The sequence below is a fragment of the Vicugna pacos genome, chromosome 18 (assembly GCF_048564905.1).
Source record: "Vicugna pacos chromosome 18, VicPac4, whole genome shotgun sequence".
Taxonomy (NCBI): Eukaryota; Metazoa; Chordata; class Mammalia; order Artiodactyla; family Camelidae; genus Vicugna; species Vicugna pacos.
In genome coordinates this window covers 4,030,627-4,047,242 of record NC_133004.1, presented here as the reverse complement: position 1 = coordinate 4,047,242, position 16,616 = coordinate 4,030,627, and the positions used below count along the sequence as shown (strand labels likewise).

Below are 16,616 nucleotides of genomic sequence, written 5' to 3'. Positions count from 1 at the left end.
GGATGCAGACAAACTGCATGGCGACACCCCCACTGTAAGTACACCCACCAGGGAGGGGGTCGGAATTTGGATCTGCACGTATTCAGATCCTGGCACTGGTCAGCTTACTGTGTTCTCGCTGGGTTTGGGAGACTGTTTCCGTAGTGATTAATTTGGTTTCCAATAAATTTGCACAGCCGTCTCCTTCAGTCGAGTTCTGATGAGTTCAGTTGGGAGGGGCATGTGAAATTGGGGCAGGCAGAGAGGTGCAATGAAGACTAGACACCATCTGGTTTCCTCTCATTTTTTATGGGCCCAAAATGGTTGTCTTCTTTTCTTTTCCCCTCAATCCACCCCTTCATGTCAGGGAGTCGTCTTCAAGAATATCTTCCTAAAATATAAAGTAATGAAGAAGGCAGTGTGTCCCTTTGGTTGATTTCGTTTGAGTTGGGTTCATTATTAAAGATTTTCTGGTGAGGATTTTATGAGCTCTTAAAAGCTGGAAGAGCAGCACAACCAAGGAGAGAAAGTCAGAGAAACGAGTCAGCGGCCCCTGTGAGGTCTGGGGGACGAGGGCAGGAGGTGGTGCAGAGGCAGCACCGTGGCCTCCCCTGCAGCCCTGAGGGCAACGTGCACATGTAAAGCCAGCGTCTCTTGTCACCATGTGTTCTAACAGGACTCCCACTAAAAGAATGCTTGGAGATTTGGGGAGGCCTTACCCTTTACCCTCTTGTCAAACATCTTTAATGCTGACTGTATTTATTCAAGATGACACAGAGATCACCTGCAGAGCTTGAGGGAGCGGTGCTTGCTTCCTGTCTTGCCCGCCCCAGGCTCACTCATCAGACTCCTGATTCTTGCAGGCACTGCAGTGCCCGTGGGGAGACCTCTGCTCCTGGGGGTCTCTGCTCCTGTGGTGGGAGCTCTGCTCCTCGGGGAGGTGGGCACGGGAGTGCTCACATTGGTGCTGGTCACACCAGCGCTGATCCCTCTCCACGTGATGAGCCCTTTGTGTAAGTAGTAGAGGTGGGATCCAGAGTCTTCCTCTGTCTACAGAGTTCTCCAGTAAAGCCAACTTGGAGGAAAGAAAGAAAATGCCTACTGTTCCATGACTGTGTCCTAAGGGTTTAAAGCTCACTGTGGAGCACACGTGAGATCTCATCCAGTAAATACTCTGGGGTCTTGACACTGACTTGTCATGAATTTGGCATTCTCATAATGTTATTTCTCTTATAATATGTCTAAGCAATCATTTTTGTGTGATGGTTATATGTGCATAAATGTCCTGAAGAAACTGTTGTTGATGGAAGTGTGGGCATCAGTGATACCACAAGGGCTGGTGGTCCTGGGGGCTGTCCGAGCCCCACACCATTTGTTACCAGCAGTCTTTCAGATTGCATCTTATTCCAGAGCTCACCGGGGCTCCCATCTCTCACTATGTGTCTTGAGAGGATATTTGTTCAGGGGGGAGGGGACAGGATGCTTCCAAGTCTGGGTTCTGGGGTTCCCTGTCTAAAGGTGGCACTGGCACAAATCCTTTATTCATGGAGTAATGAAGCCCCACAGTCTCGTGGCTAATTGGGCCTCCCTGTCCTTCTTCATGTGAGGAGCCGGAGGGTTTGGGTTAGGCCCCCAAACCTGTTATTGGTGAGCTTTCAGCCCTATCACACCACCTGGGTTGTCCCGTTTCAGTCACATGACTTTGATTTTTGCAGGTAGGTGTGACTCCTGGACAGTGCCTGGGACATCCAGGTTTCCCCTACAGTAGGGACAGTGAAGAAATTTCAACCCATAAGGTGTGTTTGGGGGCCTCGAGGACAAGTAGGGACCCACAGACAGATATCTGGGTGGGTGGCGATCAGGCCCGAGTCTTGGAAGGACAGAGATTCCATTACTGTTGTAACAGTGAACTTAAGGGAGGAATTCGGGAAGGTCTGATGCATTTGAGATTAAAAGTATTATCTGGCTTTTATTGTTAGAAGTAGTGGTTTTTAACCCTTAAACTCATTCCCGCTTTTTATAAGAAATATTTTGTAGCCTTTCTTTTTTGGTGCCCGGAATTGAACATCATAGAAAGTGTAACCTAAGTATAAATATGATAAACAAATAGACAGGTAGATGGAAAGATGCGGTACCTCAATTCTTATATTATGGGGTATTTTATATTTATGCTAATTAGTGACCTCTCAGGACAAAAAGCACATACAAAGGAAGTCACTTCTAATAAACTATTTTTCCAAGCCTTACCTAACTGGGAAACAAGTGGCTTCACAATGTTAGAGCACCTTCCAGGCCCCGGGGAAATCTCCTTGTCACAGTTACACTTGCTGATGGTGTCTTGTGCCAAGTGCAAGCACATGCGGTTCGGAAGCTGCCCGGAGGCGGACTCCGGGGATTCCTTCTCCGTCGCAGCTGTGAGGGAGCCTTGCCTTTCCTGACCACAACCACAGAGGCGATTTTAAGTCTCTGAAAACTGCCATACCAGTGTATATCACAACCCCCACAAGATATGTTGAATAAAGTAGAAAACTTTAAGTGCCTCCTTTAAAATAGAAATAAGATATAAAATAAATCATGATTTAAAAAATTCTAGTGCCCGAATTAGTGCTACATTACACTGGATGCATTATTTGGTTAGACAACTTCATTACTGCTTTCCATACCACATCTTCTAGTTAGATTTTATTTATCTGTTTTTTCCCTAAAGAAAAAAATCATATGAATCATTCTTGTGTCAGAGGTGATGAGCAGAGAGCAAGTGCAAAACCAGAAATCGTGATGCTGGTCAGTCTAATATCAGCTTCGTCACTGCACAGATCATGTTAACTCATTTTACTGCACTTTTTGGAATTACCTTCTTACTTGGAAAAACCTCTGTGTCAGTTAGATTTGTTAGTAAAACAATTCTTTTTCTTACTTAGTGCATCAGTGATGTTTTCAAGATGATAAAAAATTTGCCCATGGCATTTAAACAGTTGCTTGTTCTCGTAATTCATGGCTCACGGTCTCGTACTTGTCACAACTGGAGAACTGTGTTTTCTGTGTGCAAATTCTCATTGCTTTGGGGACACAGGGACACGTGTCCTTACTGGATGGAGTATGATAGTAGTTGTTTGCATTCTCTCCCTAAATCCTGTGTTATGATTCCTGTTAACTTACAAAATATGAATATTGTTATTTACCTAAATAGCTAACATCGCACCAGTGATGAATATCAAATTGGCCCAACTAGGAATTCCAATATTAAGTGAGATAGTAATTTCACAACCCACACTTCCAAAAATTTGGATTGATGGTTCAATTATACCAGGGACATTACCTGTTTTAATTGAGTCAATCACTGCTTTCTTCAATAAAATTTCCATTACATCTGCTCTTTTGGTTTATTGTTCTTCAGTGTTTTGTTTGCTTTCTTTCCCAAATATATGTGATTTTGGCTTTCGTCATTGAAAATCCTTGCTGGTTTTGCTACCTCATGCTGGAGAGGAAGCCTTGTGACTGTTTTATAGTCACTGGTTTCATGGTTGTATGAGTGCTTAATGCCACCTTGCAGGGGTGTACAGACCTAATGAAGTGTGTACATAAAAGGCTTAGTCTACACTGAGTGCAGGGTTAGTGTGAGCAGCTCATGTCATCAGTAACATAGTTAATCCATTACAATCATCCTCTGTTAATCAGTGTTATCCTTCTAACGTCTCCAGGAGAGGAAATGTAGTATTCTAAATGCAAATTTTTGCCACTCTTTTAGTCATTTCAACACCTTTAAAGCTTTGCATAATAGGACTGTGTGCCTGCTATTCCTACTTCTGCTCCTGACCCAGGACGCGGTCCCCACGGCTGATGATCCACAAGACACTGGATTCTTGGTCCCATGGCTCTGTGTGTTCTGGGACATCTGGGGACTTCAGCACTGTTTTAGGGTCTTTGGGTCCCACCTCTTCATAGCATTTCTGAGATGAGATCTGTGGTTTCACCCTCATTCTTGAGTGTACGGTGCATTTTTTCTAGAACCAACACACACCACCGTGGCAACACTGCTTTGACCATGTGCTGGGCCAGCGAATGCTTGTCAGTTCTTGGGTTTAAATTTTCTGTTCTAATTTCTAAAATGGGGTATATTGACAGACACTCTCCATGTAAACAGAAGCTCTGTGGGGTTTTCAGCAACTTCTAAGAGCATAAATATTCCTGAAGCAGCTAAACTTCCTCCCAACAAGTGAGGAGCAAGCAGGCAAGTCCTGGGTGCCTGTGGCGGCCAAGCTGTGCAGCCCAGGCTGCTCACTGAGGAGCAAGGAGAAAATCTTAAAAACCTACTTTCATGCTGTCTTTCACAGAATCTCAGAAATGAAAGGTTTAATATCTAAAGAGGGGTGATTTTTTTAAATAAATTTTTTATTTTTTTCCTTTTTCAGTTTTATTAGGTAGAATTATTACAGTTCAACTTAACATACACAAATTGCATGTAAATACATGTATAGAGTATACTGCATTTTTTAGTTTACATATATGTACTAATTACTCTTTCTAAGAACAGATTAGAAATTTAGATTTTTAAAATTACAGTTACCAGAGGAATAAGGACATCTACAAAAGAATAATAAACAGAATATGGTAATCCAATCACAAAGGACAGTCAGATGTGCTTACATATATTCAAGAAATCAAAATATTTAGTTCATTTGTGGTCTTATCATTATTGCTATTAATTTTACATTTCCCATAAATGAAGTCATGTGGCATTTTTCTTTCTCTTTCAACCCCAGTTCACTTAGAATGACGGTCTTCAGGTCCATCCATGTTGCTGCAAATGGCATCTTTTATGGCTGAGTAGTATTCCATTGTATATACGTATCAGCTCGTCTTTATCCAGTCATGTGCTGATGGACATTTCTGTTGTTTACATGTTCCTTGTTCTATGTCCCTTCTGGCAACAATTACGGATTTTAAATATTTTCCACTTTAAAATCCTTCCTGAAGGAGATGTGGTAACTGGAATCAAAAACAGTTACAGCACAGGGTGGTGTGTGATGGGCCCTGGGGGCTTGGTAGAAAGGTTGGCAGTAAGGATTTCAGATTCTTATCAAATGATTCCACCTCTTGTAGCCCTGCTGACTGCCTCTCTCACGGCCTGCCCTACAAGTCTGACCAGTCCCTTCTATGAATCCTACTGTATTGTGCACAAATTTGTCCAAATGGTGTCATCCAGCAGGGACCTTAAGTGAGGCACCCAAGCTCCTGTGTTGGTTTCTTTCATCAGCCCTTAAACTTCCTTGGGAGCCAGGACTGTCTCATTGCCCCAAGGATCCCTAATGCCTAGTGAGATGCCTGATACAGCTGGTATTTAACGAGCACATCGGTCAAATGGAAAAACCTGATTAAAGAAAAGGCCCTCATTTTTCAGACATGCCTACCTGATTACATAGGGTAAAATAACATGTCTTCTTGGATTTGCTGTCAAATACCTCAACAAAGGACAAATAAAAGAATGAAGGTCTGAATAAAGGAAATATGGAAAAGTTTGTGAATTCCTTAATCTGGGTGATGGGCTTACTCTACTATACTTACTGATGTATACTTAAGTTAGTTTATAATTTTACTGTCATTAGCAGAATAGCAAGTATTAATACTTATTAATTGAAATCCTTAGAACTGACCAAACTTACCCCACACAAAATCCTTAATATCCAAGTAGTCTGTCTTACAGAAATCTTTTCCCACAAAGACAGGAAAAAAGGGAAAGGCAGATCCGTGCAGTATTTCCACATTGTCAAAAGACCAAAGGCCGACATAAAAGAATAGGTTGCAGAAAAGATAAAGAGGCTGAAATCAATGTCCGGAAAACCTAGCTAAGAATCCTAAATAGCCGAACTTAACTAACCTCAGCACTGCCGCATCAAGAATGGAGCAAATAGCACCTAGTGGATTTTATTTTTAATAAATAAATAATGATCCAGTTCCTACCACAGGCAATTATGATAAGACTGAGTATAAGTTCCACCAACAAATAGTGTACAAATCATAATTTCTACTTGATTCAAACTGCTTCTTCTATAAAATTTGGATCTTTTTATTCTTAAGACAGATTTGTGGCATATGACCTAGTGATAAAATTTTCAACTGGCTTGTATTAAAAAAGTTCACCATAGTGAGGGTTTATTACATCAGCTATTCCTTTTTGGGAAACCCATGTGCCTTGTCACTCTCTTTCATAAGATTTTCTGTGGAAAATTCCATCCTTCATTCAGGAAAAGGCTGAACAATATATCTTATGGAAAACCGTCATAAACTGCAACCCAAGAAAATGAAAATGACACTGAGCATCCCGTGAAGCAGGCAGACACACACAGCGCACGGCTGTGTTCCCGCCTAGACTTTCTGTAACCAGCAGGGAAAATTTGCATTTAAAGAACTAAACATAAACACTTTTCAGGACCTGAGCACACAATTTTCATTTCAGGGTTTAATGGGCTTCCATTTAATTCTATGAGAAATGTATAAAACAACAGAACAACAGCTGAGATAGGGTTTAAAGTAACTTTTATGTCTTAGTGAAAATAAAGCCAACTGATAGTTATCATTTTTACTTTATTTGATCTCACTCTCTTACTTTACCTCCCCAACCTCCTCCACAAAATGATGGTGAACATCCCCTCCTGGGTCAGAAGGCGAAGTAGAAAGTACCAATCACATGGAGGTGAGATTTGTTGTTTTGTTTTTCAAAACGAACAAGTTTCATTCATGTGATTTAATAATTAAAATCAGAAACAATGTCTACTCAATAAATGGCAGCCAACACATGTCGTTATAGCTGCTCATCAGGTTTGGCCCCACGTTACACACTTTTACATGGACATGTGCCATGTGCTGTCATGGGAAACGGTGAGTGGAGACAGGGCCTCTGCTCTCACAGGGCACACAGCCTGGTGGGGCAGGCGGTGTTCAATCATTGCCCTTTTCTCTTTAATGTACTTACAAATTATGGGAAATGCTATTTAAAAAGAACAAAATGAGTCAATGAAAGTGAAAAATACAAGGACAGTATTTAGGCTGAGGGAAGACAGGGAATCTCTTTGAAGATCTGACACTCCACTGAGACCCAAAGGACAACTCCGGTGCTACAGGTGAAGGGCAGGGACACACTGATAAAGGGCTGACATCCAGAATATACCAAAATTTCTTTAAACTCAACAAGAAGGATGAATAACCTGATTAAAAAATGACCAAAATGCCTGAACACACACCTCATCAAAGAAGAAATCTAGATGCCAAAGAAGTCTATGGAAAGATGCTCCACAGCATCTGTCATCAAGGGGATGCAGACTGAAACAGCGAGGTATCACTGCACACCTGTCAGAACTGCCAAAACGCAGAACACTGACAGCACCAAATGCTGGTGAGGCTGTGGAGCGACAGGAATTCTCATACATTGTTGGTGGGAATGTAAAATATCCCAGATACTTTGGAAGACGGTCTGGCAATTTTTACAAAATTAAACGTACTCCTAACATATGATCCGGCAAATGTGCTCCTTGGTGTTTACTCGACGAAATGGAAACTTATGTCCACACACAAATCTGCATACAGATGTAAATAGCAGCTTTATTCATAATCACCAGAACTCAGAAGCATCTAAGCTGTTCTTCAGTAGGTGAATGGATAAGCTGTGGTCCATGCAGAAAATGGACTATTATTGGGTGCTAAAATGAAATGAGTTATCAAGGCATGGAAAGACACAGAGGAACCTTATATGCATATTACTAAGTGAAAGAAGCCAATTTGGGAAGGTTCTGCAACTGTCTGATTGCAACTGTATGGTGTTCTGGGAAAGGGAAAACCACAGAGACTTAAAGATCAGTGGCTGTCAGAGGCTAGAGGGGAAGGAGCAATGAATGAGGTGCAGCACGGAGCATTTTAAGGTCACTAAGACAGACGACTCTGTATGATGATGTGATGGTGGATACATGTCATTGCACATCTGTCCAAACCCACAGAGTGCGCACCACCAAGTGTAAATCCGAGTGTCAAGTATGGGCTCTGGGTGATGATGACTTGTCAGTGTAGGTTCAACCATTGTCACAAATGCACGCTCTGGTGCAGGTGTCAATAGTGAGGAGGCTGTGGGGACAAACTACAGTTCATACACCCTATCCAGCCCCAGCCACTGCTGTTAATAAAGCTCTGTGGGTGTGTGGACTGTCCGGCTGCTCTGGCGTCTGAACAGCAGAGCTGAGCAGCTGCACCAGAGATCGGGAGGTTTGCAGACCCTGAAATATTTACTCCCAAGCCCTTGACAGAAAAAGTCTGCTGAGCCCTGTTCTAAACGAATCAAAATTCACCCTGATGAGACAGGACAGCAGGGCCCAAACCAGGCATGGTTAATGAGACTGAAGCAATGTTTTAGTTCCAACACCTTTGCTGAAGTCCTGCAGGTCCAGCGACAGAATTTAGCCAGGAACCGTCTGCAGGAGGAGGCGGGAGCAGGCCTTCCCGCCAGGCTCCGGGATGCCGGGGGCCTCGCGCCGCAAGGGGGCCACCCGCTTGAAGGAGGCGGACTTGCAGTGGAAGCCGATCAACTCATAGAGCTCGGAGAGGAGGCTGCACTGCTGAATTCTCTCCTCGGAACGCTGAAGCACAGGGAGAAAAGCAACAAGCTTCTGAAAGAAACATGTCAGTGAAAAAAGACACGTAAAAAGATTTTCCCATAAAACAGAGACCCGATGACACAGGAAGGAAGAGGAAGGCTGACTCAGTGCCCTGACGGGACCGGATGCAGAAATGCAGGGAAGCAGCGCTGTGCAGAAGCTCCAGACCCCTCCGGGCCCCACCTCTCCGTGTTCCGCCTGTCCTTTTACTAGAAAGGCCCGTATTCCCTGAAATAGAGGAATCTCCTACCTAAACATGGGACACCGAGAAGGGAAAGAGGAAAAGGAAGGGAAAGAAAAGGAACAACAGTTCATCTAGACCCTAGGGTTTGGGCGGGACTTTCACCAAACACACAACCTCTCAAAGCACAGAGCGCACAGTGAGAAGCTGACAGTGTGACTGCGACTTCTTCTCCTTAAGCACCAGCTACCTGCCAGCACACGCTGCACCCGTTACTGAATCATTACAATCATCTCAGAAACTATTACTACCCGGCTCACAGGCAAGGAAATCTGAAACTCGGGGAGGAATTATTATCATCCTGGACAAATTCCCACAGACCAGAAGTGTCAGAGCCTCTGGCAGACCATGGACTAAAATGCTCCTCATCACCACGGGCCCTGAGCCTCAGGCTGAGGCCACGTCAGGTCTGCACGGACCCAGAGCACAAGTCTGTGGGACAGGGAATGCTCCCACTCGAAGTGCCAGGCGAAGACCCTCAGGAAGCTATCTAATGAAACCAAATCCCCAAACTCATTTCCAACCCACTGCTCTGTCCGGGAGGACTGCTCAGCCCATCTGTGCTGTCACCTGTGCACAGGCTGAGCAAGGGGCCCAGACAGGGACGTGACGTCCCAGTGGACGTGGCTCGGAGAGCGCTTCTTCACAGGACAGACTCTCCCGGCTTCCAACGCTAACTCTTCGTTCCATTTCCAACTGGAAAGGAAGTTTAGACTTGCTTTCCTCTCCAGAAACAAAGAGAGTGTTAACATCAGCGGGAAACTCAAGACTGAGGAAGAGTCTCCAGGCCATTTGGAAGGATAGGCCGGGGAGGGAACAGAGACAGGGATCAGAAAGACCTGTGTTCCAGTCCAAAGTCTGCACGTCACTCGCTTTGACAGTTTCCTTTTTAATGCAGGTGATAAAGTCTAATTATGATTGTTGGGAAAACTAAATGAAATAACGTACTCCACTAGCATAGGTGTAAAATCCTCCATGAGTGTTCCAGAAATGGACGTGATCGTGGTTAGTTACTGTCTGCCAAGTCTTGTGTTCTAAGCTCACATCACCCAACCAGAGATGTGCCAGAGAATGCCTTACCAGCCAGCAGCCTTCTCCAACTTGGAAACTCACAGTGTCCGAAGAGCAGGCAGTGGTGGATACTTTGGGGCACTCTGGAGGTAGCACTCCAGTGATGACTTTAAAAAGCTGGGGAGAATTTAGGGGACCATACAGTTCAAATACAGAAAACTCATTCCGTGTCTACAAATATTCATCTCTAGCCATGATGATTCAGAGAGGAAATACACATTCAAACGTACATCATTTTCCCACATAAGTGCATCAAAACAATTTGGAAAGAATGTAACTTTCTTCTCTAGATCACACAGTGGGGATTACAAGGTTTGTACTGACAGCCCTACTTGTAAGTCATCTGCAAACGTAACTGGGTCCACTACCAGTCATCATCATTAGAAGAGAAGGATGGAAAAGAGCAAAGCCAAGCTAATACGCTCCAGCCTTTTGTTTGGTTACGATGTCACAGAGGAGACGGACAGCTCAATAAGGAACCACTCTGCCGTGATCACGGAGCCTGGGAGCGGGATGGGCGGCAAGATGTATGATGCACCAGTAGCTGTGCCGCGCTTCTAGGCAGCTACCAAGACTCACCTCGACAAGATATCAAACGTTTATGCCCACGTCCTCATCACCTGACATGTATTAAAGAGAAATGAAAACATATAAAAGGCCAATACCCTTGGTTGGTACACCGTCCAAAGAGCAAAGTCACAGTTTGACAACTGGCCATCACGGTTCCCTGGGATTCATTCTTGGAGAACCTTAAAAGCCTCTCCTCTGTCCTCAAGAAGTGCTGCATACTTGTCCTATCTTTGGCTCAGGGATACAGCACGTTCACGTGGACTTTAATGCCTGCACAGATTTGACTGTCTTTCTCCAGGTTCACTTGTCCATTCTGAAGAGGCCTGAGTTAAGTCCATCTTCCATAAGATCAACTCCCTCCAGTGAGAACTCAACGAGCCTGCAATTACAAGCCAACTGAACAGGACTGTCCTCAGCTAAAAATATCACCCACCCTTCATTGCTTTCATAATCTCCTCTCCTGGCTAATTGCAACAGACCAACAACACCCTCCACCAAGTTCCCAAACTATGTCAAATAGAAAGTAAGGTCCATAAAAGAGGAGACAACTCCAAAGTCACCTCTGAATTCCTAGCATATAATAATGTCAATAAATAGAACTATGATTATTGCTTCTTTCCTTTAAAACCTTTCTGGTTATTTAAGTGAGACCATGGAAGGGAGGTATTTGGGTCCAGTATCTTGATATAGAAGACTCTGGAGGCCTTTTTCGGAATGGCAGTCCACTGAATCTTCAAAACACAACTTCTCTTTCCGGGAGGAGCTGAGATTTTCTATCAGGAGTTTGTGGTCACTCTCGTGCCATAACAGCTTTAAACTAAATCCTTACTTTGTATATGTTATTTTTCCCCTCTTCGAAAAAAATTGACTTTCCTTATTTCCTTGCCTTGAGGAATGTATTTTTTCTTTTATTTCAAATTCACCCTTTTGTAAAGCAGGATTCTCAGGATGTACTTGGCCTTACATAAGAACAGCCATCCAACACCCAGTGTGAGAGGCCTCGGGCTCACCTCCTGCCCTCCTGCCAGGGCAACTGAATCTCAGTTCAGGAGCCAACCTGCACCCCAGGGCTTCTAAGGCACACATATCTCCCAGAATCCCTACTTTCTGGTTTGTCTTGGCTTCTGAGGATTTCCCCTCATTTTCTTGACAATTAGCCTTGCAGCTTGAAAGATGAAGAAGGAAGGTTTTATTTCTTAATATGCATTTTAAGGAACTTATGTAATGAAGGTTTTCACGAGTTTTTAGAACCCTCCATCCCCGAGACAGAAAGCATAATAGATATTTTCTAAATTTAGCTATCATGTGCATCTTTTCTTTGCTTTTATTTTCTTAACTGCTAACAGACATTTTTTAATTAAAAAATAAATTAAGGCCCCAAATAGGATAGAAAATTGAAGGGGCAAACAATATTAAAGGGCAAAGACAGAAAAATGATAAGTACTCTACAAAGTTAATAGAATACATACACTATGGATCAGATCAGCAATTCTCAGTAACAGCTAATTGAAACCTGACCATGAGGTAAAACGTCTCTCCTGTCAGGAGATGGCCAACAGAAAATAGAATTAAGCCAACAAACTAAAATTCTAAGTCTGGTGAGGTATAGAAGTCTACCAGCTAAATGTGTCCTCTTCTGGAAAAGAGGGAGAATCACCAGCTCTTTTCTGTGGAGCCTGATCCCAGGAAAGGGCGGTGAAGTGAGCTCTGTAAGTTCCCAATTAGCAAAGTGAGTGATGAATAAAGAGACGTGAGCTTTGATGACAGAGATGATACTACTATTCACTTGTCCTGTCAAGTATGACTTCATACTCAGTGATCAATACCTGGGCGTCCTCAGGGATTGAGATTATAGGAAAATGCACAGCCCGGGCCCAGACCTCCTCTGTGAGCTCGTGACACTGCACTTAGATATCTCAAGGGTACCTCCAACTCCACCTGTAAAGAGCTGACTTCACGGTGCTCCTCCAATAGCCGTCCTGCCCAAGGCCCCTGGTCTGGGGGCAAGATCTCCCTGCCTCTCCCAGCTCAGGCCCATCACTCACAGTTGTGACTGGACCCCTCTTTCAGGGCCCAGATATCCTCAGTCACCAAGTCCCACCACCCACAACTGACCTACCATGTACTCACTGGCACTCACTCAGCACTGACTCTGTGCTGCGGACCACACTGCACACTGTGCACACGTTATCTCACTGGATTTCCACAGCAGTCCTGGGAAGTCGGTACATCATTGCTTCAATTGATTAGGTAAATTGTTTCACTTCCTTGAGTGCGTCATCCAAAGTTTCACGGCTACTGAGCCACAAACCTGGGACTGAATATCACTTGAAAACTGAACACTGCTACACCTCACAGCCACCGTACTCTGACTCATCACATCATCTCCTGCCGAGCCTTCTAAATGTTTCTAAGCATTCTACAAGACAAAAGTGACCTACGAGAGCACCCCACTCCCCTACATAAAATCTGTCAATGATGGTCCACTGCCTTTAGGAGAATGCCCCACTGGGCCTGAGCATAGCCCAACGGCCCGGCATCTGCGTTCCCTGCTCAGCCACGCCACCTCACCCACCACGTAGTTCTACATGTGCCGTGTGCAGACAGGGATGCTGATTCTGTTCAACCCGGGGCTCGTCTCACTCAAACAATGATCACCCTCTTCAGTGGTCACCCTCTTCAATGCTGACTCTCAGAAAAATGTTTTCTCAGGATGAATCAATATCTTTTTCTTTACAACTTTCCATCATTGATAATGAGCTCCCCACAAAAGAGAGAAGACTTAATCCTCAGTCTCCTTATCTGTAAAGTGCGAAGAACAAGGAACTATGAGAGTTTTTAAGAGAAATAATTTTCATGTGAGGCTGCGGGACAATTCCCAACATACAGTAAGCACTCAATATGTGCTTTCTTAATATTAATAAAAATAGATTCCATTCTAGCAACCTTCAATCACTGCTTTATGGCTTTGTCCATAAGACCACCAACAAACTGTTGGGCGAACCGCTTTGAGCAGATCAGCATAAGCGTACTGGGAGAGGTAAACGCTGACTCCATTTACAGCTGCAGCCAACCAGCACTACGGGGTGGGGGCAGTTTGCTCAAACTCTTACATGTTGCTTGAGCATTTAGTTGTAGCTATTGAATAAAGACAGGTATTATTTAGTCAAAGCTCCTGAAACATAAATCTTCAAAGATTGATGCAAATTAGGTTTCAAGTACAACACACACACTAGAAATTATTTGAAAATTTTACTCTTAGATCCTCTGCACATCAAAAGGGCATGTTCTTAATGTATCTGACTAAATACACTGAAAGGATTATTTAAAAGTAATTAAGATGAACCACCCTGAATAACCTCAGTATCATCTGCACAAAGCCCCACCCAAGGGTCTCATTTCTCACGTCCACATAGGTGTTCAGGCAGCTTAACCTAGGTCTTGGTTTCTTATAACACAGGGATGGGAAGAATTGTGGATAGATTTATGTAGCAAATACAAACCTAGGGTATTTGCTGTGAAGGAATCCTAGAAATAAATAAATTGATATATAGTCCCACCCTTAGGAAGCTCAGCCTTTCCATTTACAACAGCATTAAAAATAAAATGAGAGATACATTTAACAAAATTTTACAAGATTTGTACATTGAAAATTTTGAAGTATCACCAAAAAATATTTAAAAGATCTACATATATTGAAGGCATCCCATGTTCATGGAATGGTATACAATATTGTCAAAAATGTTAAGACTCCTCAAAGTGATCTACAAATTTAATGGAATCTCTATCAAAATTCCAGCTGACTTCTTTCTAAAAATTGAAAAATTGTTCCCAAAATTCATATGGAAATGCAAGGCGCCCAGGTCAGCCAAAACTATCTTGTAAAAGAAGAGCAAATTTGGAGGACTCACTCAAAGGTTACTACAAATCTATAGTACTCAAGTCATTATGGTACTGGCATAAGTTTGGAAGCATAAATCAATGAGACTCAATAAAAAATCCAGGGGGAATACTTACATTTACAGTCAGTTTTCCACAAATTTGCCAACAACACTCCATTGAAAGAATAGTCTATTCAACAGATGGTGCAGAGACACCTGGGTATCTGCAGGCAAAACAATGAATCTGGAATCTGGACCCCTGTATTTTATATAACAAATAAATATTAATTCAAAATGGATCACAGACAGAAACGTAAAAACTAAATGTATAAATTTTCTAAAAGAAGACATAGTATAAATCTTTGTGGTCGTAGTATAGGCTATGGCTTCCTGGATACAATACCAAGGGCACAAGTAATTAAAAAAAAAAAGCAGATAAAATTGACTTCATCAAAATTAAAACCATTTGTTACAAAGGACATAATCAAGAAAGTGAAATGAAAGAGGAAGGGGGTAGCTCAAGTGATAGAGTGCGTTCTAGACAAAAATAAGAACAAAGAAAAAATCTAATTACCTCCCCTATAAAGAAATTGTTTTAATGTTTAAAAAAATTACAGTGAAACGACAGTCTGCAGAATAGGAGAAAAATTTTGCAAAGCATATATCTAATAATAGGCTAGTATCCGGGATATAAAACAAATGCTTACAACTGAGCAATACAAAGAAAATCGACCCAATTTTTAAATTTGCCAAGGATTTAAATAGATACACAATTGGCCAATAAGCATATGAAAAGATGCTCAGCATCAATAGCGAAATCTAAATCAAAATGAGATCTCATTTTACACACACTAGGATGGTTATAATCAAATCTTGGACAATAACAAGTGTCGGTCAGGAGGCAGAGAAATGGGAACCCTCAATACACAGCCGTTGGAAAGCGGCAATGGTGCAGCTTCTTTGGAAAAGCCTGGTGTTTCCTCAAAAGATTAGAGTTATATGGCTCAGCAATTCCACTCCTACATATAGAGTCATCCCTCAGTATCCTCGGGGGGTTGCTTTCAGGAACACCCCACCCTGGATACCATAATCCAAGGATGTTCGAGTCCCTTTACAATCAGCCATCTGGATCCATGAAGAGGAAACTACAGAAGTGGCGGGCCAACTGTACAGCCAACAGAATGAAAACATATTCTCGCAAAATCTTTCACATCAATATTCATAGCAGTATCATTCAGAGTAGCCAAAAGTTACTAACAATATCCATCCATCAATGAACGGATAAACAAAATTACCAAGAATAGTCCGACAAATTTTGGTCATTGAATCTTTGCCAAAGGAGGTGAGAACATACAATGGAGTAAAGGCAGCCTCTTCAGCAAATGGTGTAGGGAAAACTGAACAGCTGCATGTAAATCAATGAAGTTAGACTACTCCCTCACAGCATACACAAATATGAATTCAAAATGGATAAAGACTTAAACATGTAGACAAGAGACTATAAAACTTTTAGAAGAAAACATAGGCAAACATGTGACATATATCTCAGCAATGTTTTCCTAGAGCAGTCTACTCAAGCAATAGAAATACAAGCAAAAATATACAAGTGGGATCTAATTAAACATACAAGCTTTTGCACAGCTAAGGAAACAGTAAGCAAAACTAAAAGACAACCTATGGAATGGGAGAAAATATTTGCAATAAATGAAACTGACAAGGGCTTAATTTCCAGAATATGTAAATAGCTTTTATACTTAATAAGAAAGAAAAACAAACAATTCAATTCAAAAATGGGCAGAAGTCCTAAAGAAACATTTCTCCAATGAGACATACATATGGCCAATAGGTACATGAAAAAATGTTCAATATCATTATCAGCGAAATGCAAAACAAAAGTGCAATCAAGTACCAACTCTCACCAGTCAGAATAGCCATCATTGAGAAGTTCACAGAGAATAAATACTGGAGAGGCTGCGGAGAATTGGGAACCCTCCTACACTGTGGTGGGAATGCAGTTTGGTGGAGCCATTGTGGAAAACTGTATAGAGGTTCCTCAAAAGACAAAAAATTGACCTCCCATATAACCCAGCAATCCCACTCCTGGGCATATATCCAAAAGGATCATTAATTCAAAAAGACACCTTCACCCCAATGTTCATAGCAGCACTGTTTACAATAGCAAGACATGGAAACAACCTAAATGTCCAGTGACAGATGACTGGATAAAGAGGT

General features: G+C 42.5%; 1 protein-coding gene across 1 annotated transcript in view; it reads right to left on the bottom strand.

Moving 5' to 3' along the window:
- Positions 1–8,155: 8,155 nt before the first annotated feature.
- LOC140686868 (trafficking protein particle complex subunit 9-like) overlaps positions 8,156–16,616 on the bottom strand; it is a 30,674-nt gene continuing 22,213 nt past the window's right edge. The window contains exon 3 of the mRNA XM_072942046.1: positions 8,156–8,603. Within this exon, the coding sequence (XP_072798147.1) occupies positions 8,424–8,603 (180 nt within the window). The 3' untranslated portion in view covers positions 8,156–8,423. The remainder of the gene's footprint in view (positions 8,604–16,616) is intronic.